A 26,079-nucleotide genomic window follows, 5' to 3' on the forward strand; every position below is an offset into this window, starting at 1 on the left:
GACAGGCACGACACTTTCACATAATTTAAAAATGGTGAGGAAGAGCGAGTTCCCATTGTGAGTTTCCTTTTCTCATTTGCGTACAGTTCAATAATTTCTTTAAGAAAACTACCTTGGCACGTTGTTCCATCCCTAGTAAACCCTGCCTTACACGCACAGCTGTAGGAACCAGCGGTATTTGAACATTCAGCATTTTCGTCACACGGGTTACGTTCCGTAGAGCATTCGTCAATGTCTGAAAAAAAAGTGATGAACACACGGAAGTTCTTCCCCATCAAACGCCTATGTCCTTCTGATAAAAAGGGTTGAGGACATTTTTGGGTTTAAGTAATAGCTCCGTACAGAGAATGTAACAGCGCAAAATATTGATAACCTCGTAGCTGAGAAAGAAAAAGATTTCCTTTGTTATTGAATCGTGGACGTTTACTTATTGATCTTTTAAATTTATAAAATGTAGCGGAAATGTGGTTGGATGAGGTGAAATGTGATGGGAAAATGCCCCATTAATGCATGGTAACAAAATCAAAGAGAGAACGTTATATCACCTAAACGCTTTAACTTGGTGCAGAAAATGAAAAATATAATTTGTTGTACGGAATAGGTCTTTGCTAGTTATTGAAAGTGCTCTGGTAAATCTTTCTTCATGTTGAACGAAATATGAACAGTGTTGGTGGCAGAATCCATGAGTTGAGTAGAAAACCTTTTTCTGATCTAAAGGTTGACTGTGCGGTAGAAGCGATGAAAGGAATGCTCTTCACTCTCCCACACCTTAACAAGAGTCGGCGAGTCCCTTTTTAAAAGTAAAGCTTTAAGAAAGCTTACTGCTGGTGCAATCAGCATTTTCGTTACCCAGTCTGGACTCCCCTGAACACTCATCAGCTTTTAGTTTAAACAAATAATAAAGTAGGAGTGGTAAAGAGGTGGCGAAACGTCAGCTTACATACCGCACAAAAAGAAATCTTAAACATATCCTCTGAAAACGAACTCCAAGAAAACGTATCGTTTGCATGGTGTCCTTTATTTTGTGTAGGTACCTTCACAAGTTTCCCCGTCGCCATCAAAACCTTGTTTACAAGTACAGCTGTAAGAACCGTCATTATTGATGCAGTTTGCATTGTCGTCACAGGGACTGGAATCCGCAGAACATTCATCGATATCTGATTTTCCAAGAAAGATCCAGAGATTATCAATATTAGGAGACATTAACTGAGTTATTCTGAACGAAATAAAGAATGAGTAAAGAAACACGGAAAGAAGGTGGTTAAATGGACTAACTGACGGAACGGTCAATTGAAGTTAGCTGCGGCTGCAATCAGTATTGCTGCCACAAGGACTGGAGTCTACTGAACTCTCGTCGACTTCTGATTTGAAGGATTATTTAGTTATACCGTCATTAGTTAACGACCACACTACAACAGATTTTTTTTTATGTGGACCATAGCGATGTGAATGTTTTTCGATCAAATTGTAGTGTCAGCACTAACGGAGATCATTTCGAGTATGCACGACCACACTTGAAATAAGAATAAAATTAAGAAAGATGGAAGATTGAGGGAAAAGAACCAATAAACGAAAGAACGAAAGATTAAAGCAAGGTGAAACAGAAGAATGGACGTTGCAACGGACTTATGATTAGCGAACGAACCCTGGCATGTCGATCCATCTCCTGTAAATCCTGTTTCACATTCACAACTGTATGAACCATCGACGTTCGAACATCTAGCGTTTTTGTCACATGGACTGGGAACGGCCGAGCATTCATCGATATCTGGAGATGAATCAATCGATCAGCTGTGTTCTTTAAGGACGATATTGATTGGGTATGAGTAAAAAAAAGATGATGTGATTGGCTGTTGTCGCTGATTTGGAATGCAGTTACATGGAGGGGAAGGAGATTTCCACCACTAAAATACGAAATTGTGAGAGAAATCGCAAATCTTGAATGCTGCGTACACATGTGCAAAACGTGGTTTTGTTTGGCCATGTTTCATTGTAACGAAGGCTCGTTTGAGAACTTTCAAAGTAGGGATATTAATAACGGGTTCAAAGACGGGGTATGTATATACAGTGACGAAAGTGGAATGTGACGATGACGAAGTGGATAGTTTTGCAGTCGCACACCTTGACAACGTCCATTACTTCCAGTAAATCCCTGTCTACAAGAACAGTTGTAAGAACCGTCGCTATTGAAACAAGAAGCGTAATCGCCGCAAACACTTGGCTCTAAGGTGCACTCGTCGAAGTCTAATAAAATCAAGACGAAAATTGTTTATCTCAATGTCAAGCTGGGTAAATGCATTTAGAGGACTCGCAGATTCTTAAAAAGGAGATACCTTTACAGCTTCTTCCATCTCCATCAAATCCTTTCTTACAGGTGCAGCTGTAAGAACCATCACTATTAATGCAGTCAGCGTTCTTGTCGCACGGACTGGAGTCATCAGAGCACTCGTTAATATCTGATTCGTGTGAACAATAAAATACGTTTAAGGTGTACCCAACAAAGCGAGCGTACACGTATGCCGTTTACGTACTCAATGCGATGGAAGCAACATGAGATGGTAGAACGAAAGACAGCTCGTGGTGTAGGTTACAAATCCATTCGAGGGGTGGTGCTTTGATAATGTAAAAAATATGATGAAAGACCATCATATGACCTTCCCAGACTTGCAATGTGAAATATAAACTATGACAACATAGCACTCGAGATCTCGAACAATCCAATGAGATGAGAAACCAAGATGTATGTCGTGAAAAACATCAATTTGCAGAGACCGCACTTACATTGATGAGGAAACTGAAACAAAAGGAACTACCACAACCACAACAATAACGGAAACAAAGACAACCTGATCACAAATGATTCACTAGTGAGAATCTTGGTGAGTCAAGATGTGCATGTCAGATGAGCGATCAGGAGATAAAAACGGCAGAGAACTTTAGAACCAGCCGTATCTACCCAGATAGGCGTATTTTGTGGTGGATATTTCTAAATAAATACCACAGTAATCTGCTTTGATCACACCAACTCTTCTCCAAGAAGAAAACTTTTCGATCAAAAAATGTTAACATCCCAACTACCTCGGCATGAAGTTCCATCTCCTGTGAAACCTGGTTTACATGTACAGCTGAAAGACCCATCAGAATTTGCACAATCAGCGTCTGAAGAACATGGACTGGGATCCGCCGAACATTCGTTGATATCTACGTGAAATAAATAGAAGGTCTGCAGTTAAACACTTTATTTACAAGTGGTCATAATTCCACACCTAAGTTTCCTCGGGCAGAAAAAAGGACAAGAAAACACTATTACGTGTCCTTAGATGGAATAAGTCATAGCTGGTTCTAAAGTAAGATTGAACAACAATAGCTCTTTCAGTATACTAAATATTATAAAAGCTCGCTTTGTGTAGTTACCCATATAAAAAGTGTGAGGTTTGGTTAGAATTAGTTGACGGAGCCTGTTGCATCGTGATAATTTTTCATGGCAGAAGCACGAAAACAAATTAACATATTGGATGGCTTAGAGAAAGTTGCTCACCTCGGCAAACTAAACCATTTCCAGTGAATCCCTGTTTACAAGAACAGTTGTAGGAACCTCCAATATTGGTGCACTGCGCGTTATCACCACACGGACCAGGTTCTGTTGAGCACTCATCGAAATCTAAGGAGGTCGAAGAGAAAATATTACCTCAAGTGTAACCTGTACTTACCTCACGATACAGATGTATCAAGATTTTATCTCGATAGGGATCATTCCTGAGAAATTACCTTTACAAGTTTTTCCGTTTCCATCAAACCCTTCTCTACAACTGCAGCTGTATGAACCTTCACTGTTGGAACAATTAGCGTTAACATCACACGGGTTGGTCTCCGAGACGCATTCATCGATATCTAATGGTGTAAATTGGAAAACAATTTCATTATTCCTCTTGGTAAAACGTCTCACCGCATTAACTTTGCCAAAAAATGGATGTCATAACTATGAAGCGTTTGTATGAATTTCAACAAACTTATTCCTCATACATGTACCTTGGCAAATGGAACCATCTCCAGTGAATCCCTCTTTGCATGCACAGCTATAAGAACCGTTACTGTTGCTGCAATCCGCGTTTTTATCACAGATGCTGCTGTCGGCTGAACATTCGTCAATATCTAGTAGTATTTGAGACTTATGTCATTCAAATTGACTTCCACACCCTTTAAGGTTCCTAAACTTTACAGATAGTGCGGTTTTTTCAGGAAAAATAACTGTTGTTGTATTATCTTGTTTAGCCAGAGGCATAACCACTTCATATTCAGTAATGACTAGGCAATTCATTGACCAATTAGTTTGACATCAGACGAGATGGAGTGTGCTTTTTGAGGGAGAGCGTGGTAATTAGCCATCTTAAATCATACGGTTTTACAAAATGGTTTTTACAAACCATTTGCTGTAAAATGTATCTACTTGGTGCCTACCTTCACAGGTAATGCCGTCTCCTGTAAATCCTTTTTTGCAAGTACAGTTGTATGAGCCATCAGTGTTGTTGCAACTGGCGTTATCACCACACGGACCAGGTTCTGTTAAACACTCATCGAAATCTGGTGAGATCGAATAGAAGAGATTACTTTAAGTGTAACAGGTACAAAATGAACGATTCAGATTTCTGAAAATGTTCTCTTGACATGGGTCCTAAAAAAAATACCTTTACAATTTTTTCCGTCTCCATCAAACCCTTCTCTACAACGGCAGCTGTATGAACCTTCGCTGTTGGAACAATTAGCGTTCACATCGCACGGGTTGGTCTCTGGAGCGCATTCATCGATATCTAATGGTGAGAATTGGAAGGCGATTTCATTATTCGTTTCGGTAAAAGGTCTCTCTGTCGACAAATCGATGTCATAAATATGACGCGTTTGCATGAATTTGAATGAACAAGCTTTAGATCTCATACCTTGGCAAACGTAACCATCTCCAGTGAATCCCTGTTTACATGCACAGCTATAAGAACCGTTACTGTTGCTGCAATCCGCGTTTTTATCACAGATGCTGCTATCGGCTGAACACTCGTCGATATCTAGTGGTATTTAAGACTCATGTCATTCAAAGTAGCTGTTAAACCCTTAACAGGAAGGTTCTTAAACTTTACAGAATGTTGCATTTTTTTAGAATACTAATTGCTGCTTACCAAGTTTACACTTGGTTATGGAAGAAATTATAGAACATGCAAAAAATGTTCGTTCCAAGAATGGGCACGATGAAACCTAACTTCAGATAGTTTTCTATCCTAAGCAAATCCTTGCTGACAATTAAAGTTGTAAGAGCTGTCATTGCTGCAGGCATGCAGTTTTCTTGTCACAGCGATTGGAATCCACAAAGCACTCATCGATATTCGAAATTTCACTCAAAAAGTGTCACTCGATGCTTGTAGAAATTTATGCACTTTTGTTCACAAAGCGATCTTTTACAACGACATCATTTTTATACTCTTGCTTTTGAGCAAAATTATCTCTAGAACCCACAGACAGCCAACCTGAGCGCGTTTTACATCGGGTGTAAACGCCAACCTTGTTATAAATTACCTTGACAACTTGCATTCCTGCTGTCTAAAGTTATTTCCCATGTAGGGAAATACAAACCTGTACAAGTGATGCCATCTCCAGTAAATCCCTGCTTACAAGTGCAGCTGTAGGAACCGTTACTGTTGGTGCAATAAGCGTTTTGGTCACAGGGATTGGTATCCACCGAACATTCATCGATATCTAATAGAGAGGAAAAGAAGACATCAGAGGAGGGTCGACCCTGATTCGGACCATCTCCACGGAAACCTCGTTTTCAAGTACAGTTGTAAGAACCGTCTGCTTCTCATTTTTTAGAAATTTAGGCAGCCTTTAAGACAAACAGTCAACCTGAGCGCGTTTTATATCAGGTGTAAACCCCAACCTTGTTATAAATTACCTTGACAACTTGCATTCCTGCTGTCTATAGATATTTCCCATTTAGGGAAATACAAACCTGTACAAGTGATGCCATCCCCGGCATATCCCTGTTTACAAGTACAGCTATAGGAACCATTACTGTTGGTGCAATTTGCGTTTCGGTCACAAGGACTAGTATCCGCCGAACATTCATCGATATCTAATCGAGAGGGAAAAAAGACATTACCACATGCTCTTGCTTTCAACAGAAGGGTCGCTTTGAAATAAGACAACCTAAGTACGGGCTAATGCTGGAAACAACGTAATGAAGTACCTTTACCACTTCTGTTTCTGCCGTCTAAAGGTATTTCTCAAGTTGGACTAAGATGTAAAGATAACTCAAAATTAAAGCAATGAGTAGCAAAATACAAACCTGTACATGCTACACCATCCCCAGAAAATCCTCGTTTACAGGCACAGCTGTAAGAACCGTCACTGTTGTTGCAATCTGCGTTTTGGTCACAAGGACTGGTATCCGAAGAGCACTCATCGATATCTAGTTTTAGAGAAAAAGTAGACATCAGTGGTAGCTCGATCTTGCACATTTATTAATAACTGAGTTCAAAGGGAAAAATAGTAAAAACTTTCAAAGGAGAGAAATATATAGTATTCATAAACTTCACAAGTTTTTCGATTTTAACTGAGTCCATGTTTACCTAAAAGAGCTGTAAGAGCCGTCACAGAGCTTGGGTTGCAAGGATTTTATTCCGTAGAACATTTCATTGTTATCTAAGTTCATTAGAGACGGAATAGTTCTAGAACTTTCTGATCAATTACATGTAGAACTCGAGCGAACACTTTCTGAAATACTGACCTACGCACGTTATACCATCCCCACTGAATCCCCGTTTACACGAACAGCTATAAGAACCTTCATTGTTGGTGCAATCGGCATTTTCGTTACAAGGACTAGACTGCGTAGAACATTCATCAATATCTAAGTCCCAAAGGAAAAAAATGGTGGGGGTCTCATATCTAAAAATAAACTCGATTGAACACTCCCAGAAATCCCTTCCTTAACAACTAACCTGTACACGTTGTGCCATCTCCTGTGAATCCTTTTTTGCAAGAACAGCTGTAAGAACCGTCACTGTTGCTGCAATTAGCGTTTTGGTCACAAGAACTGGAACCCACTGAACATTCATCGATATCTTAACGAGAATAAAAGAAAAAGACACGCAAGTTTAAAACATCTATCATGTACCATATAAAAAAGACATTGCATCTCCTACGAATCCTTGTTAACAAGTGCAGATGTAATCAAATGACCGTCATCAATGATACAATCGACAAAAATTTTACGACCCTGACCCTGTTTGCAACTACAGTAGTACGAACCGTCGCTGTTGGTGCAATCAGCGTTCCCGTCAAAAGGATTAACATTTATATTGCACTCATCGATCTCTTATGGTGTGGAAGGAAAGTTAAAAAAAATTACGGTTGTAGATCTCTCTGACCAAAGTAAATTGGGCACTTTATTATTAATTATTAATTATTTAATTATAGTCAGCGTTCTCGCTATAGGGATTGGTATCTCTCACACTCATCGATGTCTGATAGCATGGAATGAAATATAGAAATGAACGGTTATAAGACTAACTGACTGACCAAAATGAACCCCAACACTTACAGAAACACCATAATCTGTCATATTTTACGCCAATTAGTACCTTGACAAGTCGTCCCGTTTCCAGTGAACCCCTCTTTACAAGTACAACTGTACGAACCGTCATTATTGGCGCAATCGGCGTTCTCGTCACAAGGATTCAAATCTGCAGAACACTCATCGATGTCTAATGGCACATAAAGAAAGATAACAAGATATACTTGTAAAACTCGCCCACCGAAATAAACCTCACAAAGACAACGTGGCCCAGACTAACTTAAAATCTCCTTTACCTTCACAAGACGTCCCGTCTCCTGAGAACCCTTGTTTGCAAGTACAGCTGTACGAACCGATATTATTGGCACATATGGCGTTCTTGTCACAGGGATTTGTATCTGCAGAACACTCATCAAAGTCTAATGATGCGGAAAGAAAGACAAAGAAAAATGACTTTACAACTCTCTGACCGACATAAACTTAACACCTTAAAATGCTACGTTATTACCTTCACAAGCCGTCCCGTTTCCAGTGAACCCCTGTTTACAAGTACAGCTGTAGGAACCGTCACTGTTGGCGCAATCAGCGTTCTCGTCACAGGGATTGGAAACTGCAGAACACTCGTCGATGTCTGATCGTAAGGAAATATATATAAAAAAGGAATTGTCATTTTGACCGAAATAAACATTAACCTCTCACGTCAAAGAGATTTGTATCTGCCGAAGAATCATCGATGTCTATTCGAAAGGAAAGAGAGATAGAGGGGAATCGTTTTAACACTCTTTGATCGAAAAATAAAAGAACTCCCTCAGAAAACACATGGACCAAAAAAATGCTACAATCGTTACTACCTTCACAAGTCGTCCCGTTTCCAGTGAACCCCTGTTTACAAGTGCAGCTGTACGAGCCGTTATTATTGGCGCAAACAGCGTTCTCGCTACAGGGATTGGTATCTGAAGAACACTCATCGATGTCTAATAGCGAAGAATGAAATATAGAAAGGAACGGTTATAGAACTAACTGACCAAAATGAACCCCAACACTTACAGAAACGCCATAATCTGCCACATTTTACGCTAATTAGTACCTTCACAAGTCGTCCCATTTCCAGTGAACCCCTCTTTACAAGTACAGCTGTACGAACCGATATTATTGGCACATATGGCGTTCTTGTCACAGGGATTTGTATCTGCAGAACACTCATCAATGTCTAATGATGCGAAAAGATAAAGAGAAATGACTTTACAACTCTCTGACCGACATAAACTTAACACCTTAAAATGCTACAACCGTTATTACCTTCACAAGCCGTCCCGTTTCCAATGAACCCCTGTTTACAAGTACAGCTGTAGGAACCGTCACTGTTGGCGCAATCAGCGTTCTCGTCACAGGGATTGGAAACTGCAGAACACTCGTCGATGTCTGATCGTAAGAAAATATATATAAAAAAGGAATTGTCATTTTGACCGAAATAAACATGAACTTCTCACGTCAAAAGGATTTGTATCTGCAGAAGAATCATCAATGTCTATTCGAAAGGAAAGAGAGATAGAGGGGAATCGTTTTAACACTCTTTGATCAAAAAATAAAAGAACTCCCCCAGAAAGACATGGCCCAAAAAAATGCTACAATCGTTACTACCTTCACAAGTCGTCCCGTTTCCAGTGAACCCCTGTTTACAAGTGCAGCTGTACGAGCCGTCATTATTGGCGCAAACAGCGTTCTCGCTACAGGGATTGGTATCTGAAGAACACTCATCGATGTCTAATAGCGAAGAATGAAATATAGAAAGGAACGGTTATAGTACTAACTGACCAAAATGAACCCCAACACTTACAGAAACGCCATAATCTGCCACATTTTACGCTAATTAGTACCTTCACAAGTCGTCTCGTTTCCAGTGAACCCCTCTTTACAAGTACAGCCGTACGAACCGATATTATTGGCACATATGGCGTTCTTGTCACAGGGATTTGTATCTGCAGAACACTCATCAATGTCTAATGATGCGAAAAGATAAAGAGAAATGACTTTACAACTCTCTGACCGACATAAACTTAACACCTTAAAATGCTACAACCGTTATTACCTTCACAAGCCGTCCCGTTTCCAGTGAACCCCTGTTTACAAGTACAGCTGTAGGAACCGTCACTGTTGGCGCAATCAGCGTTCTCGTCACAGGGATTGGAAACTGCAGAACACTCGTCGATGTCTGATCGTAAGGAAATATATATAAAAAAGGAATTGTCATTTTGACCAAAATAAACATTAACCTCTCACGTCAAAAGGATTTGTATCTGCAGAAGAATCATCAATGTCTATTCGAAAGGAAAGAGAGATAGAGAGGAATCGTTTTAACACTCTTTGATCGAAAAATAAAAGAACTCCCTCAGAAAACACATGGACCAAAAAAATGCTACAATCGTTACTACCTTCACAAGTCGTCCCGTTTCCAGTGAACCCCTGTTTACAAGTGCAGCTGTACGAGCCGTCATTATTGGCGCAAACAGCGTTCTCGCTACAGGGATTGGTATCTGAAGAACACTCATCGATGTCTAATAGCGAGGAATGAAATATAGAGAGGACCGGTTATAGAACTAACTGACCAAAATGAACCCCAACACTTACAGAAACGCCATAATCTGCCACATTTTACTCTAATTAGTACCTTCACAAGTCGTCTCGTTTCCAGTGAACCCCTCTTTACAAGTACAGCCGTACGAACCGATATTATTGGCACATATGGCGTTCTTGTCACAGGGATTTGTATCTGCAGAACACTCATCAATGTCTAATGATGCGAAAAGATAAAGAGAAATGACTTTACAACTCTCTGACCGACATAAACTTAACACCTTAAAATTCTACAACCGTTATTACCTTCACAAGCCGTCCCGTTTCCAGTGAACCCCTGTTTACAAGTACAGCTGTAGGAACCGTCACTGTTGGCGCAATCAGCGTTCTCGTCACAGGGATTGGAAACTGCAGAACACTCGTCGATGTCTGATCGTAAGGAAATATATATAAAAAAGGAATTGTCATTTTGACCAAAATAAACATTAACCTCTCACGTCAAAAGGATTTGTATCTGCAGAAGAATCATCAATGTCTATTCGAAAGGAAAGAGAGATAGAGAGGAATCGTTTTAACACTCTTTGATCGAAAAATAAAAGAACTCCCTCAGAAAACACATGGACCAAAAAAATGCTACAATCGTTACTACCTTCACAAGTCGTCCCGTTTCCAGTGAACCCCTGTTTACAAGTGCAGCTGTACGAGCCGTCATTATTGGCGCAAACAGCGTTCTCGCTACAGGGATTGGTATCTGAAGAACACTCATCGATGTCTAATAGCGAGGAATGAAATATAGAGAGGACCGGTTATAGAACTAACTGACCAAAATGAACCCCAACACTTACAGAAACGCCATAATCTGCCACATTTTACTCTAATTAGTACCTTCACAAGTCGTCTCGTTTCCAGTGAACCCCTCTTTACAAGTACAGCCGTACGAACCGATATTATTGGCACATATGGCGTTCTTGTCACAGGGATTTGTATCTGCAGAACACTCATCAATGTCTAATGATGCGAAAAGATAAAGAGAAATGACTTTACAACTCTCTGACCGACATAAACTTAACACCTTAAAATTCTACAACCGTTATTACCTTCACAAGCCGTCCCGTTTCCAGTGAACCCCTGTTTACAAGTACAGCTGTAGGAACCGTCACTGTTGGCGCAATCAGCGTTCTCGTCACAGGGATTGGAAACTGCAGAACACTCGTCGATGTCTGATCGTAAGGAAATATATATAAAAAAGGAATTGTCATTTTGACCGAAATAAACATTAACCTCTCACGTCAAAGAGATTTGTATCTGCAGAAGAATCATCGATGTCTATTCGAAAGGAAAGAGAGATAGAGAGGAATCGTTTAAACACTCTTCGATCGAAAATTAAAAGAACTCCCTCAGAAAACACATGGACCAAAAAAATGCTACAATCGTTACTACCTTCACAAGTCGTCCCGTTTCCAGTGAACCCCTGTTTACAAGTGCAGCTGTACGAGCCGTCATTATTGGCGCAAATAGCGTTCTCGCTACAGGGATTGGTATCTGAAGAACACTCATCGATGTCTAATAGCGAAGAATGAAATATAGAAAGGAACGGTTATAGAACTAACTGACCAAAATGAACCCCAACACTTACAGAAACGCCATAATCTGCCACATTTTACGCTAATTAGTACCTTCACAAGTCGTCCCGTTTCCAGTGAACCCCTCTTTACAAGTACAGCCGTACGAACCGATATTATTGGCACATATGGCGTTCTTGCCACAGGGATTTGTATCTGCAGAACACTCATCAATGTCTAATGATGCGAAAAGATAAAGAGAAATGACTTTACAACTCTCTGACCGACATAAACTTAACACCTTAAAATGCTACAACCGTTATTACCTTCACAAGCCGTCCCGTTTCCAGTGAACCCCTGTTTACAAGTACAGCTGTAGGAACCGTCACTGTTGGCGCAATCAGCGTTCTCGTCACAGGGATTGGAAACTGCAGAACACTCGTCGATGTCTGATCGTAAGGAAATATATATAAAAAAGGAATTGTCATTTTGACCGAAATAAACATTAACCTCTCACGTCAAAGGGATTTGTATCTGCAGAAGAATCATCAATGTCTATTCGAAAGGAAAGAGAGATAGAGGGGAATTGTTTTAACACTCTTTGATCAAAAAATAAAAGAACTCCCTCAGAAAGACATGGCCCAAAAAAATGCTACAATCGTTACTACCTTCACAAGTCGTCCCGTTTCCAGTAAACCCCTGTTTACAAGTGCAGCTGTACGAGCCGTCATTATTGGCGCAAACAGCGTTCTCGCTACAGGGATTGGTATCTGAAGAACACTCATCGATGTCTAATAGCGAAGAATGAAATATAGAAAGGAACGGTTATAGAACTAACTGACCAAAATGAACCCCAACACTTACAGAAACACCATAATCTGCCACATTTTACGCTATTTAGTACCTTCACAAGTCGTCCCGTTTCCAGTGAACCCCTCTTTACAAGTACAACTGTACGAACCGTCAATATTGGCGCATTCAGCATTCTCGTCACAAGGATTTAAATCCACAGAGCACTCATCTATATCTGATGGTGCATAAAGAAAGATAACAAGAAATGCTTGTGAAACTCGCCCACCGAAATAGAACTCACAAAGACAACGTGGCCTAAAATAAATTACAATCTCCTTTACCTTCACAAGCCGTCCCGTTTCCAGTGAACCCCTGTTTGCAAGTACAGCTGTACGAACCGATATTATTGGCACATATGGCGTTCTTGTGACAGGGATTGGTATCCGCAGAGCACTCATCGATGTCTGATGATAAGGAAAGAAAGATAAAGAGAAACGACTTTATAACTCTCTGACCGACATAATAAGCTAATAGTAATAATAAGCTTTATTACCTTCACAAGCGGTCCCATTTCCAGTGAACCCCTGTTTACAAACACAGCTGTACGAGCCCTCACTGTTGCCGCAATCAGCTTTCTCGTCACAGGGATTGGAAACTGCAGAGCACTCATTGATGTCTGATCGTAAGCAAATATATATATATATATATATAAAAAATTATTATGGAACTATTTGACCGAAATAACCAAGAACCCCTTGCGTCACAGGGATTTGTATCTGCAGAAAAATCATCGATGTCTATTCGAAAGGAAATATTTACAATCACGTATAATTAAAAGGAAACATTAAGTTTTGATTAAGGGTACATTTCATCTAAACCATTGCTATCGTTTGTTTGCGGCTTGATGTTGTATTATGATTAGTGGCTGTTAGTCTCATCTGTATGTAGCCCACGGCATGATGTATTGCTGAATTAGGTCTTCCGAGATCAGAGGCCCTTAAGAAGAAATTCACGAAAAAAATACCTGTACATATTGTGCCATTTCCCGTAAAGCCTTGCTTGCAAGAACAGCTGTAAAAACCGGCGCTGTTGGAGCAATCGGCATTCACATCACAAGGACCAGAGTCAGCGGAACACTCGTCGATATCTGATGATCATTGCATACAAACGTTGATCATAATCATGTTATTTTGTCATAGGAGAGAGAACCAAAGTATTAGGGCCTGCTTGTAAGACTGTTGCTAGTCAAAAGGGACGTTTTTAATGGTTCTACACTTACAAGAAAAAGGCCACTAGTATGGCCTCCCATACCTTTACAAGAGGTTCCATTTCCGCTAAAACCTTGTTTACAAGTGCAGCTATAAGAACCTCCACTGTTCGCGCAGTCAGCGTTTTGGTCACAAGGACTGGAATCTTGAGAACACTCATTAATATCTAGAGAAACAAACCAAGGATAGAGTCATTACACATTACAAGAAGAACAAATGGAAAAAAAAAGAAAGGAAGAGCTAATAGCACCAATTCGTCACTACACCTCACTTTCCAACTAAAAATACGAAAAAGGACGGCGAAATTGTTTTTTAAGTTCAAATCGGAGCAATATTGTGAATAAAAAAAATTGTGATTATCTACTCCTCTAGAAGTACCTTTACAAGTCAATCCATTTCCAGAGAATCCTTCTTTACAAATACAGATGTGAGAACACATACACAGCAGACGTGATAAATAATCAAACTTTGTTCACAGTTTCAAAAGCATGTACCTTCGCATGATGCGCCATCTCCAGAAATGGGAAAAGACAATAAAAAATTCAGCTTGAAAGAGGTTAGCAAATCATGTTCCTTACCTTCACAAGTTGTGCCATCTCCGGTAAAACCTTGTTTACAAGTACAGCTGTACGAACCGTCATTGTTGGTACAAATAGCATTCTCGTCACAGGGATTGGTATCTGCGGCACACTCATCGATATCTGTCATTACACCAGTAGTAAATACGTCAAACGTGAATTACAATTTGTTCAGCAAGGTGATGTAATCAAAGTGCTCTGTGAGCAAACTCGTGAATGACAGATGACTTACGTGATTTTTTGGATTATGTTTAATACTATCTGGTTTAGGGAATTTTGTGGTTGATTGTCATATTTAGAGTACGAGCAGTATTTCAGTGTTCGCTAATGTAGCAAAGAAACAAAGTAACGTTGGGATAAGAAGGCATCACAATTGAAATGATCATGCTATTACATTTGACAAGGGTGGATGATGTCATGTGTTTTAAACATATATCATTTTTGTTTCTGGTTCAAAAGAAAAGGTTGGAAGTAAATGTGGGTAAAAAGTGAAATTTACTGTCTTTCATTGTAAATAATGGGAAATCAAGGCAATACTGTCTTAATGAAAACATTAACGAATCCCTCTTTATCAAATGAGACAAACGGGAACGAGTTTTGAGTGATATAACTAAGCCCAAACTGCAACTGTCATTTTGGATTTCCGCCTGGGTAGATTTTGGTCACGTGCTAGGCGACGTATAATCAAGAACAAGATAGAATTTCATTTCAGGCCTATTTATCAATTTTGTGGTGTACAACTTTCGGATTTTAGTACGTAATATTTATTTTGAATCTTAAAATTGTCTTGAAACTTAAAAGAAAATTGTTATTTAAGAATTCACTGAAAATCGGTAGCCAAATTATTTGTTTAGGTGTTATTTGATTTTCGTGCTAACCTGTAATTTCGTCAATCGCCGGCACCGTTTGTTGCTTCACACAGAAAAAACACACGATACGAAATGTAATGATCGATTTTGTCCCCAATCTCACGCCATAACAGAGAAAGCTTTTGAAGACCTGTAAACTCCAAACGCTTCGGAGTAAGTGATATTTTTAATGAATCTTCGGATTGTTTTCAAGTTCAAGGATTGTAAATTACAATTGCATGAAAAACGAAGGTTGTTCTCTTATTTCAATGTGAATCCTCGCACGCCTGCTAGTCGCTGGCGCCGCTTGTTGAAACTAAAACGAAAAAAATAAACTCTTCTAAGATTATCATGGGCTTATTTTTCACCCCACCACTATTCTTAGCAACAAAGGTCACCATTTCGTTTGTTTGTTACTCGCCAAAAACAATCAAATGCACTCAAAAGCCTAAAATCGAAAAAAAGTTTACAGGAATCGACCAATCGAGCGAGCGAGCGAGCGAGTGAGTGCCATTCTCCACATCATATCTACAACTCGCTCTTGCGCATGCGCGCAATTCACGAGTTAAAAAGTGATATTGTACCTTTACAACTTGATCCATCTCCAGTGAATCCTTGTTTACAAGCACAGCTATAAGAACCCTCATTGTTGGTACAATCAGCGTTTTCGTCACAAGGACGTGACTCTGCTGAACACTCATCGATATCTGATATGAGAGAAAAAGGGCGAGAGGAAAGTAGGATAGTGGAACATTTTTAGTACAATACGCGTTTATGCGTATAATTTGAACGCTACGAGTAGGTCAGAAAGAAAACAAATAACCGCTTAAGGATGGTTAATATCTCAATAACAATCAGATTCGCTCTTTTTCACCCTATTGAGTAAAAAAGATTATTTTGACTATAGCTGGTCACCTTTGCTTAACCGAGCTTACGTCTAGCGAAGAGTCATCCACTAAATATTATATAATAAGCTCAGTTATGCATGCATTCTGATTGGTTCTCACTTATGATCTATTGGAGGACAGACGTATAGATGACGTCATCATTCAAACTTTTTTTCACAGATGACGTCAAAATGTGGTAAGAACATCAGTGACACACTCGGCTGCGCCTCGTGTGCCACTTTTTTGTCCTTACCACATTTTGACGTCATCTGTAATCTATTACTGAACAGACGCACGGCAACTTGGAATCTATTTGTTAAATGTAACCATCTGGATAAGTCAGGTCACCTTGGCAGTATGTTCCGTTTCCTGCGTATCCTTCCTTGCAAGTGCAATTGTATGAGCCGTCAGTGTTATTGCACGCAGCGTTCACATCACACGGACTGCGATCGGCCAAACATTCATTGATATCTGAAACGGTGTAGAAAATAAATTTAAGAAGATTTTTCATGTAGACTTGTAGTGATTAGAAAAATAGGAGAGCAAAACAATTACCGACGAAGCAATCTCTATTATAAAATTAATGATAATAAATAAAACACGATTTATATAGTATCAATTGCAAGCGCTTCACACAATGAAAGAGAGGAAAACAGATATTTCAAATAAACATAAAGTGCTTGAAAATCTTAACTGTTAGGAGGTAGACCAGTTGGTTATTTATCTACACATACAAGAGAAGGATTTTTATTCTATTGACCACTCTACATTTTACGTTATGTGTCGCTGGTTAAACTTTCAAAAAATGAAAAGCAATGAAAATTAAAAAATCGACTTTTTTACCTGTGCATGTTTCTCCATCTCCTTCAAATCCAGGAAGACAAGTGCACTCATATGAGCCTTTGATGTTCAAGCAGAATGCATTATCATCACAGGGATTAGTGGAACACTCATCAATATCTAATGAAGAACAAATATAAAAAATCCGCATATACTGTGCAACAGCTTGAATTGAATATTGGCGGGGGTGACTCTATGATTGGTCTTTGCCTACAATCTATAACAGTAGGCAGACATAGTCTACAACAAATAAAACATTTTTTTCTTCAGATTTTCCAAAATTAGGTCCAGTTTTAAAAAAAATTATTAAGTTACTTTTACATTTCAACCTCAATAAAGCCCTTGAAACTTTCGGTGACAAAAAAGACCAAAACAAAAAAAATCTAACGAACAAAACAAGACAAAACAAAACCAAACCAAACCACTATAATAGCAAACATGAATGCAAAAACAAAACTAGACGGCCACCAAAGAGTTTACCAGAACAAAGTGTCCCATTTCCAGTAAACCCATCTTTACAGGTACAAATGTATGAACCCTCATTGTTCAAACATTCCGCGTTTTCGTCACATGGGCTGCCATTTGTTGTACACTCATCAATGTCTGAAACAAATCGATTATTGTTCAAATAACAGCACGGAATAACTTAGATTCGATGAATGGCCTACACTCAAAACATCAGCGTTTAATAATTCTCTCTGGAAGCTCATCTAACTTTGTCAACTACAAAGCAATGATCAACTGAGAGTGTCAATTGCTTCCCGAGGCATCATAACATTCGTTTTCTCCGTTTGAGTAAATGTTCTACTTATGTGTAGACTTCCCCTAACTGCATAGAGAACAGGTGGCGATACAACCACTACATATGATTTGAACACTTGCAAGGAACGTCTAAGAGAAAGAGAGCCTGCTATCTCTATGTACTTTAGTCGAGTTGTCAACCCTTTACACCCTAACATCAGTATGCATATTCTCAACACTTTTCTCTATACATTTTCTAAGATGCTGACTGCGAGATTTTGTTTAATAATCAAGACCTTCTTTAGTAGGTGATTATTTCCTTCATTCTCGTGACTAGATGCTAGTTACTCTCAAGGCTCAAGTGGTTAAAACATATAGTCACAAAAAAACATTTCTTTCAGTGAATACCTCTGCAGATTGATCCGTTTCCAGTAAATCCTATCCTGCAAGTACAGATCGATGAACCGATGGTGTTGACACAGTCCGCATTTTTGTCACACGGATTTGAAGTCACACACTCATCAATATCTATCAAAAACAAAACATTTTAATATTTTCTCATCATTTTTGTTTTGTTTTTTTTTTATTGCCAGCAGGCGTTTGTTGCTCTTTACACAAAAACGGCGGATTTTCTTGCATTATGTAACATTATGAATGAATGTATTTACAACTAACAAGAATAACGACGTAATTGACAAGATAAATAGATAAATAAATAAGTACCCCACCTGTACATGTTTTTCCATCTCCTTCAAATCCGGGAAAACAAGAACAATCGAAAGAGCCATTGGTGTTCAAACAGGTTGCATTAGCATCACAAGGATTTGTTACGCACTCATCAATATCTGAACAAAAATAGAGGAATAACTTTTATTTTAAAGGCGGAGTCAAATTGGTTCTCTTTATCTTCCCTTTCCAACACCTTGATCATACTGAAAAACAATTTACCTCTCTCTTCTCTCTCCCCCCCACTTATCTATCTACTTTCCTTACACCAAATTTCTCAAGTTATAGATGCGTTTGATGCACAGGTCATCCTTTACCTTCGTGGAACTTCTTTAACTCGAAAAATGAAACACTGTGAAGTGATTTCATCGCGTAGCATTCACAAGGTAATTGATGACTCTAATCAAAGCCCCCATCAATTACGTCTAAAGCAACTAGAAACAGTTTTTGGCTTTGTGTGAACAATAGGCGGAAATTCAACATGGCAACTTACCATTACAGACTATCCCACTTCCTGTAAACCCGTTTTTACAAGTGCAATTGTACGATCCGTCTTCGTTGGAACAAACCGCATTTTCGTCACAAGGGCTGCCATTCTTTGAACACTCGTCAATGTCTACGTTCCAGCAAAAGAAGTAAAGAGATCACGTAGTTTACTAAAAAGCATCTTATATTAAGGACTAAAATAATACCAAATTAAATACCAGCACAGGATGTTCCATTTCCAGTGAATCCTTTTCTGCAGGTACAGACAAATGAGCCATTTGTGTTTTTGCAGTCAGCGTTTTTATCACACGGATTGGAGATCAAACATTCGTCAATATCTAGAGAAAGACAAGAATCGTCACCTTCGTAAAATTCCTAATGCTGAGGAAGGTGTGTAAGGAGATTTGACAGACAAACTGAAGTAAAAAAGGAAATTTTTGTCACGGGTAAGCGTTCTTCTTACCTTGGCAAACCTTGCCATTTCCATCAAAACCAGGACGACAAGTACACTCGAAGGAACCGTTTGTGTTAGAGCACGCCGCATTGACATCACAAGGATTGGTTGTGCACTCGTCAATATCTATAAAAGGTTTTAATACATCAAAGTTAACTGTTTCTTTGACAAAGCAGTTTCTTACTGTGATTGACAAAAGGATTTTAAGTCTAACTTCCACGAACACTTGAATAAGGTAAGACTTCTCTTAGCAGAAATCACTCTCGGTTTCCGCCTTCTGAATATGGGATGAAATTTCAATAGTTGCACAGGGAAAGAAAAGTGTTCCTCACAAACGTGAGAAGAGCGTTTGAAATATAAAATATCTCCAACGCGTTCACAAGTGAACTACTTCTTACCTTTGCAAACCTTGCCATTTCCATCAAAACCAGGACGACACGCACAATCAAAAGAACCGTTTGTGTTTAAGCACGCCGCATTGGCATCACAAGGATTGGTTGTGCACTCGTCAATATCTATAGAGAGTGAAAATACATCAAAGTAAAGTGTTTCCATGACAAAGCAGTTACTTACTGTGAATGACTAAAAGCGATAAAGTCTAACTTCCACGAACACTTGGATGAGGTAAGCCTTCTTTTAGCAGAAATTAGTCTCAGTCTCAGCCTTCTGAATATGGGATGAAATTTCAATAGTTGCACAGGGAAAGAAAAGTGTTCCTCACAAACGTGAGGAGAGCGTTTGAAATATTAATATCTCCAACTCGTTCACAAGGGACCTTCTTCTTACCTTGGCAAACCTTGCCATTTCCATCAAAACCAGGACGACACGTACACTCGAAGGAGCCGTTTGTGTTAGAGCACGCCGCATTGACATCACAAGGATTGGTTGTGCACTCGTCAATATCTGTAGAAGGTTAAAATACATCAAAGTTAACTGTTTCCTTGATAAAGCAGTTTCTTACAGTGATTAACGAAAGGATTTTAAGTCTAACTTCTACGAACGCTTGGATCAGGTGAGCCTTCTCTTAGCAGAAATTACTCTCGGTTTCAGCCTTCTGGATATGAGTTGAAATCTCGATAGTTGCTCAGGGAAAGAAAAGTGTTCCTAACAAACGTGAGAAGAGCGTTTGAAATATAAAATATCTCCAGCGCGTTCACAAGTGACCTACTTCTTACCTTTGCAAACCTTGCCATTTCCTTCAAAACCAGGACGACAGGCACAATCATAAGAACCGTTTGTGTTTAAGCACGCCGCATTAGCATCACAAGGATTGGTTGTGCACTCGTCAATATCTATAGAGAGTGAAAATACATCAAAGTAAAATGTTTCCATGACAAAGCAGTTACTTACTGTGGATGACTAAAAGCGATAAAGTCTAACTTCCACGAACACTTGGATGAGGTAAGCCTTCTCTTAGCAGAAATTACTCTCGGTCTCGACCTTCTGAATATGGGGTGCAATTCCAATAGTTGCACAAGGAAAGAAAAGTGTTCCTCACAAACGTGAGGAGAGCGTTTGCAATATAAAATATCTCCACTCGTTCACAAGTGACCTACTTCTTACCTTGGCAAACCTTGCCATTTCCATCAAAACCAGGACGACAAGTACACTCGAAGGAGCCATTTGTGTTAGAGCACGCCGCATTGACATCACAAGGATTGGTTGTGCACTCGTCAATATCTGTAGAAGGTTAAAATACATCAAAGTTAACTGTTTCCTTGATAAAGCAGTTTCTTACAGTGATTAACAAAAGGATTTTGAGTCTAACTTCCACGAACGCTTGGATCAGGGAAGCCTTCCCTTAGCAGAAATTACTCTCTGTCTCAGCCTTCTGGATATGAGATGAAATTTCGATAGTTGCTCAGAGAAAGAAAAGTGTTCCTCACAAACGTGAGAGAGAAAATATCTCCAACGCGTTCACAAGTGACCGACTCCTTACCTTTACAAACCTTGCCATCTCCATCAAAACCAGGACGACACGCACAATCAAAAGAACCGTTTGTGTTTAAGCACGCCGCATTGGCATCACAAGGATTGGTTGAACACTCGTCAATATCTATAGAGAGTGAAAATACATCAAAGTAAAGTGTTTCCATGACAAAGCAGTTACTTACTGTGGATGACTAAAAGCGATAAAGTCTAACTTCCACGAACACTTGGATGAGGCAAGCCTTCTCTTAGCAGAAATTACTCTCGGTCTCGACCTTCTGAATATGGGGTGCAATTCCAATAGTTGCACAGGGAAAGAAAAGTGTTCCTCACAAACGTGAGGAGAGCGTTTGCAATATAAAATATCTCCAACTCGTTCACAAGTGACCTACTTCTTACCTTGGCAAACCTTGCCATTTCCATCAAAACCAGGACGACAAGTACACTCGAAGGAGCCGTTTGTGTTAGAGCACGCCGCATTGACATCACAAGGATTGGTTGTGCACTCGTCAATATCTGTAGAAGGTTAAAATACATCAAAGTTAACTGTTTCCTTGATAAAGCGGTTTTTTACAGTGATTAACAAAATGATTTTAAGTCTAACTTCCACGAACGCTTGGATCAGGGAAGCCTTCTCTTAGCAGAAGTTACTCTCGGTCTCAGCCTTCTGGATATCAGATGAAATCTCGATGGTTGCTCAGGGAAAGAAAAGTGTTCCTAGCAAACGTGAGAAGAGCGTTTGAAATATAAAATATCTCCAACGCGTTCACAAGTGACCGACTTCTTACCTTTGCAAACCTTGCCATCTCCATCAAAACCAGGACGACACGTACAATCAAAAGAACCGTTTGTGTTTAAGCACACCGCATTGGCATCACAAGGATTGGTTGTGCACTCGTCAATATCTATAGAGAGTGAAAATACATCAAAGTAAAGTGTTTCCATGACAAAGCAGTTCTTTACTGTGGATGACTAAAAGCGATAAAGTCTAACTTCCACGAACGCTTGGGTGAGGCAAGCCTTCTCTTAGCAGAAATTACTCTCGGTCTCGGCCTTCTGAATATAGGGTGCAATTCCAATAGTTGCACAGGGAAAGAAAAGTGTTCCTCACAAACGTGAGGAGAGCGTTTGCAATATAAAATATCTCCAACTCGTTCACAAGTGACCTACTTCTTACCTTGGCAAACCATGCCATTTCCATCAAAACCAGGACGACAAGTACACTCGAAGGAGCCGTTTGTGTTAGAGCACGTCGCATTTACATCACAAGGATTGGTTGTGCACTCGTCAATATCTGTAGAAGGTTAAAATACATCAAAGTTAACTGTTTCCTTGATAAAGCAGTTTCTTACAGTGATTAACAAAAGGATTTTAAGTCTAACTTCCACGAACGCTTGGATCAGGGAAGCCTTCCCTTAGCAGAAATTACTCTCTGTCTCAGCCTTCTGGATATGAGATGAAATTTCGATAGTTGCCCAGGGAAAGAAAAGTGTTCCTAACAAACGTGAGAAGAGCGTTTGAAATATAAAATATCTCCAACTCGTTCACAAGTGACCTACTTCTTACCTTTGCAAACCTTGCCATTTCCATCAAAACCAGGACGACACGTACAATCGAAAGAACCGTTTGTGTTTAAGCACACCGCATTGGCATCACAAGGATTGGTCGTGCACTCGTCAATATCTATAGAGAGTGAAAATACATCAAAGTAAAGTGTTTCCATGACAAAGCAGTTCTTTACTGTGGATGACTAAAAGCGATAAAGTCTAACTTCCACGAACACTTGGGTGAGGCAAGCCTTCTCTTAGCAGAAATTACTCTCGGTCTCGGCCTTCTGAATATAGGGTGCAATTCCAATAGTTGCACAGGAAAAGAAAAGTGTTCCTCACAAACATGAGGAGAGCGTTTGCAATATAAAATATCTCCAACTCGTTCACAAGTGACCTACTTCTTACCTTGGCAAACCTTGCCATTTCCATCAAAACCAGGACGACAAGTACACTCGAAGGAGCCGTTTGTGTTAGAGCACGCCGCATTGACATCACAAGGATTGGTTGTGCACTCGTCAATATCTGTAGAAGGTTAAATACATCAAATATAAAATATCTCCAACGCGTTCACAAGTGACCGACTTCTTACCTTTGCAAACCTTGCCATTTCCATCAAAACCAGGACGACACGTACACTCGAAGGAGCCATTTGTGTTAGAGCACGCCGCATTGACATCACAAGGATTGGTTGTGCACTCATCAATATCTGTAGAAGGTTAAAATACATCAAAGTTAACTGTTTCCTTGATAAAGCAGTTTCTTACAGTGATTAACAAAAGGATTTTGAGTCTAACTTCCACGAACGCTTGGATCAGGGAAGCCTTCCCTTAGCAGAAATTACTCTCTGTCTCAGCCTTCTGGATATGAGATGAAATTTCGATAGTTGCTCAGAGAAAGAAAAGTGTTCCTCACAAACGTGAGAGAGAAAATATCTCCAACGCGTTCACAAGTGACCGACTCCTTACCTTTGCAAACCTTGCCATCTCCATCAAAACCAGGACGACACGTACAATCAAAAGAACCGTTTGTGTTTAAGCACACCGCATTGGCATCACAAGGATTGGTTGTGCACTCGTCAATATCTATAGAGAGTGAAAATACATCAAAGTAAAGTGTTTCCATGACAAAGCAGTTCTTTACTGTGGATGACTAAAAGCGATAAAGTCTAACTTCCACGAACACTTGGATGAGGTAAGCCTTCTCTTAGCAGAAATTACTCTCGGTCTCGACCTTCTGAATATGGGGTGCAATTCCAATAGTTGCACAGGGAAAGAAAAGTGTTCCTCACAAACGTGAGGAGAGCGTTTGCAATATAAAATATCTCCAACTCGTTCACAAGTGACCTACTTCTTACCTTGGCAAACCTTGCCATTTCCATCAAAACCAGGACGACACGTACAATCGAAGGAGCCGTTTGTGTTAGAGCACGCCGCATTGACATCACAAGGATTGGTTGTGCACTCGTCAATATCTGTAGAAGGTTAAAACACATCAAAGTTAACTGTTTCCTTGATAAAGCAGTTTCTTACAGTGATTAACAAAAGGATTTTAAGTCTAACTTCCACGAACGCTTGGATCAGGGAAGCCTTCTCTTAGCAGAAATTACTCTCCGTCTCAGTCTTCTGGATACGAGATGAAATTTCGATAGTTGCTCAGAGAAAGAAAAGTGTTCCTCACAAACGTGAGAGAGAAAATATCTCCAACGCGTTCACAAGTGACCGACTCCTTACCTTTGCAAACCTTGCCATCTCCATCAAAACCAGGACGACACGCACAATCGAAAGAACCGTTTGTGTTTAAGCACACCGCATTGGCATCACAAGGATTGGTTGTGCACTCGTCAATATCTATGGAGAGTGAAAATACATCAAAGTAAAGTGTTTCCATGACAAAGCAGTTATTTACTGTGGATGACTAAGAGCGATTAAGTCTAACTTCCACGAACACTTGGGTGAGGCAAAGCAGTTATTTACTGTGGATGACTAAAAGCGATAAAGTCTAACTTCCACGAACACTTGGGTGAGGCAAGCCTTCTCTTAGCAGAAATTACTCTCGGTCTCGGCCCTCTGAATATGGGGTGCAATTCCAATAGTTGCACAGGGAAAGAAAAGTGTTCCTCACAAACGTGAGGAGAGCGTTTGCAATATAAAATATCTCCATCTCGTTCACAAGTGACCTTCTTCTTACCTTGGCAAACCTTGCCATTTCCATCAAAACCAGGACGACAAGTACACTCGAAGGAGCCGTTTGTGTTAGAGCACGCCGCATTGACATCACAAGGATTGGTTGTGCACTCGTCAATATCTGTAGAAGGTTAAAATACATCAAAGTTAACTGTTTCCTTGATAAAGCGGTTTTTTACAGTGATTAACAAAAGGATTTTAAGTCTAACTTCCACGAACGCTTGGATCAGGGAAGCCTTCTCTTAGCAGAAGTTACTCTCGGTCTCAGCCTTCTGGATATCAGATGAAATTTCAATAGTTGCGCAGGGAAAGAAAAGTGTTCCTCACAAACGTGAGAAGAGCGTTTGAAATATAAAATATCTCCAACGCGTTCACAAGTGACCGACCTCTTACCTTTGCAAACCTTGCCATCTCCATCAAAACCAGGACGACACGTACAATCAAAAGAACCGTTTGTGTTTAAGCACACCGCATTGGCATCACAAGGATTGGTTGTGCACTCGTCAATATCTATAGAGAGTGAAAATACATCAAAGTAAAGTGTTTCCATGACAAAGCAGTTACTTACTGTGAATGACTAAAAGAGATAAAGTCTAACTTTCACGAACACTTGGATGAGGCAAGCCTTCTCTTAGCAGAAATTACTCTCGGTCTCGGCCTTCTGAATATGGGGTGCAATTCCAATAGTTGTACAGGGAAAGAAAAGTGTTCCTCACAACCGTGAGGAGAGCGTTTGTAATATAAAATATCTCCAACTCGTTCACAAGTGACCTTCTTCTTACCTTGGCAAACCTTGCCATTTCCATCAAAACCAGGACGACAAGTACACTCGAAGGAGCCGTTTGTGTTAGAGCACGCCGCATTCACATCGCAAGGATTGGTTGTGCACTCGTCAATATCTGTAGAAGGTTATAATACATCAAAGTTAACTGTTTCCTTGACAAAGCAGTTTTTTACTGTGGATGACCAAAGGGGTTTAAGTCTAACTTCCACGAACACTTGGGTCAGGGAAGCCTTCTCTTAGCAGAAATTACTCTCGGTCCCAGCCTTATGAATATGGGGTTAAATTTCGATAGTTGCACTGGAATATAAAAGTGTTC

The 26,079-nt window shown here is 39.8% G+C and overlaps 1 protein-coding gene across 1 annotated transcript in view; it reads right to left on the minus strand.

Moving 5' to 3' along the window:
- The window catches only part of LOC131791109 (uncharacterized), an 86,653-nt gene that overhangs the window by 7,872 nt on the left and 52,702 nt on the right, over nucleotides 1–26,079 (minus strand). The window contains exons 82-148 of the mRNA XM_066173529.1: nucleotides 25,762–25,878; nucleotides 25,373–25,489; nucleotides 24,984–25,100; nucleotides 24,527–24,643; nucleotides 24,151–24,267; nucleotides 23,762–23,878; nucleotides 23,386–23,502; nucleotides 23,202–23,318; nucleotides 22,813–22,929; nucleotides 22,424–22,540; nucleotides 22,035–22,151; nucleotides 21,646–21,762; nucleotides 21,257–21,373; nucleotides 20,881–20,997; nucleotides 20,493–20,609; nucleotides 20,104–20,220; nucleotides 19,716–19,832; nucleotides 19,327–19,443; nucleotides 19,082–19,201; nucleotides 18,871–18,993; nucleotides 18,380–18,496; nucleotides 18,060–18,179; nucleotides 17,391–17,513; nucleotides 16,914–17,030; nucleotides 16,419–16,541; nucleotides 15,768–15,890; nucleotides 14,336–14,458; nucleotides 13,801–13,923; nucleotides 13,514–13,636; nucleotides 13,043–13,165; nucleotides 12,831–12,953; nucleotides 12,602–12,724; nucleotides 12,366–12,488; nucleotides 12,024–12,146; nucleotides 11,812–11,934; nucleotides 11,576–11,698; nucleotides 11,233–11,355; nucleotides 11,021–11,143; nucleotides 10,785–10,907; nucleotides 10,442–10,564; nucleotides 10,230–10,352; nucleotides 9,994–10,116; nucleotides 9,651–9,773; nucleotides 9,439–9,561; nucleotides 9,203–9,325; nucleotides 8,861–8,983; nucleotides 8,649–8,771; nucleotides 8,413–8,535; nucleotides 8,070–8,192; nucleotides 7,858–7,980; nucleotides 7,629–7,751; nucleotides 6,987–7,109; nucleotides 6,332–6,454; nucleotides 5,996–6,118; nucleotides 5,620–5,742; nucleotides 4,935–5,057; nucleotides 4,686–4,808; nucleotides 4,459–4,581; nucleotides 4,030–4,152; nucleotides 3,769–3,891; nucleotides 3,539–3,661; nucleotides 3,079–3,201; nucleotides 2,334–2,456; nucleotides 2,122–2,244; nucleotides 1,646–1,768; nucleotides 1,035–1,157; nucleotides 113–235 (exon numbers count right to left, since the gene is read on the minus strand). Of these exons, the coding sequence (XP_066029626.1) occupies nucleotides 113–235; nucleotides 1,035–1,157; nucleotides 1,646–1,768; nucleotides 2,122–2,244; nucleotides 2,334–2,456; nucleotides 3,079–3,201; nucleotides 3,539–3,661; nucleotides 3,769–3,891; nucleotides 4,030–4,152; nucleotides 4,459–4,581; nucleotides 4,686–4,808; nucleotides 4,935–5,057; nucleotides 5,620–5,742; nucleotides 5,996–6,118; nucleotides 6,332–6,454; nucleotides 6,987–7,109; nucleotides 7,629–7,751; nucleotides 7,858–7,980; nucleotides 8,070–8,192; nucleotides 8,413–8,535; nucleotides 8,649–8,771; nucleotides 8,861–8,983; nucleotides 9,203–9,325; nucleotides 9,439–9,561; nucleotides 9,651–9,773; nucleotides 9,994–10,116; nucleotides 10,230–10,352; nucleotides 10,442–10,564; nucleotides 10,785–10,907; nucleotides 11,021–11,143; nucleotides 11,233–11,355; nucleotides 11,576–11,698; nucleotides 11,812–11,934; nucleotides 12,024–12,146; nucleotides 12,366–12,488; nucleotides 12,602–12,724; nucleotides 12,831–12,953; nucleotides 13,043–13,165; nucleotides 13,514–13,636; nucleotides 13,801–13,923; nucleotides 14,336–14,458; nucleotides 15,768–15,890; nucleotides 16,419–16,541; nucleotides 16,914–17,030; nucleotides 17,391–17,513; nucleotides 18,060–18,179; nucleotides 18,380–18,496; nucleotides 18,871–18,993; nucleotides 19,082–19,201; nucleotides 19,327–19,443; nucleotides 19,716–19,832; nucleotides 20,104–20,220; nucleotides 20,493–20,609; nucleotides 20,881–20,997; nucleotides 21,257–21,373; nucleotides 21,646–21,762; nucleotides 22,035–22,151; nucleotides 22,424–22,540; nucleotides 22,813–22,929; nucleotides 23,202–23,318; nucleotides 23,386–23,502; nucleotides 23,762–23,878; nucleotides 24,151–24,267; nucleotides 24,527–24,643; nucleotides 24,984–25,100; nucleotides 25,373–25,489; nucleotides 25,762–25,878 (8,115 nt within the window). The remainder of the gene's footprint in view (nucleotides 1–112; nucleotides 236–1,034; nucleotides 1,158–1,645; nucleotides 1,769–2,121; nucleotides 2,245–2,333; nucleotides 2,457–3,078; nucleotides 3,202–3,538; nucleotides 3,662–3,768; nucleotides 3,892–4,029; nucleotides 4,153–4,458; nucleotides 4,582–4,685; nucleotides 4,809–4,934; nucleotides 5,058–5,619; nucleotides 5,743–5,995; nucleotides 6,119–6,331; nucleotides 6,455–6,986; nucleotides 7,110–7,628; nucleotides 7,752–7,857; nucleotides 7,981–8,069; nucleotides 8,193–8,412; nucleotides 8,536–8,648; nucleotides 8,772–8,860; nucleotides 8,984–9,202; nucleotides 9,326–9,438; nucleotides 9,562–9,650; nucleotides 9,774–9,993; nucleotides 10,117–10,229; nucleotides 10,353–10,441; nucleotides 10,565–10,784; nucleotides 10,908–11,020; nucleotides 11,144–11,232; nucleotides 11,356–11,575; nucleotides 11,699–11,811; nucleotides 11,935–12,023; nucleotides 12,147–12,365; nucleotides 12,489–12,601; nucleotides 12,725–12,830; nucleotides 12,954–13,042; nucleotides 13,166–13,513; nucleotides 13,637–13,800; nucleotides 13,924–14,335; nucleotides 14,459–15,767; nucleotides 15,891–16,418; nucleotides 16,542–16,913; nucleotides 17,031–17,390; nucleotides 17,514–18,059; nucleotides 18,180–18,379; nucleotides 18,497–18,870; nucleotides 18,994–19,081; nucleotides 19,202–19,326; nucleotides 19,444–19,715; nucleotides 19,833–20,103; nucleotides 20,221–20,492; nucleotides 20,610–20,880; nucleotides 20,998–21,256; nucleotides 21,374–21,645; nucleotides 21,763–22,034; nucleotides 22,152–22,423; nucleotides 22,541–22,812; nucleotides 22,930–23,201; nucleotides 23,319–23,385; nucleotides 23,503–23,761; nucleotides 23,879–24,150; nucleotides 24,268–24,526; nucleotides 24,644–24,983; nucleotides 25,101–25,372; nucleotides 25,490–25,761; nucleotides 25,879–26,079) is intronic.

This window comes from Pocillopora verrucosa, chromosome 10, assembly GCF_036669915.1.
Source record: "Pocillopora verrucosa isolate sample1 chromosome 10, ASM3666991v2, whole genome shotgun sequence".
Classification (NCBI taxonomy): domain Eukaryota; kingdom Metazoa; phylum Cnidaria; class Anthozoa; order Scleractinia; family Pocilloporidae; genus Pocillopora; species Pocillopora verrucosa.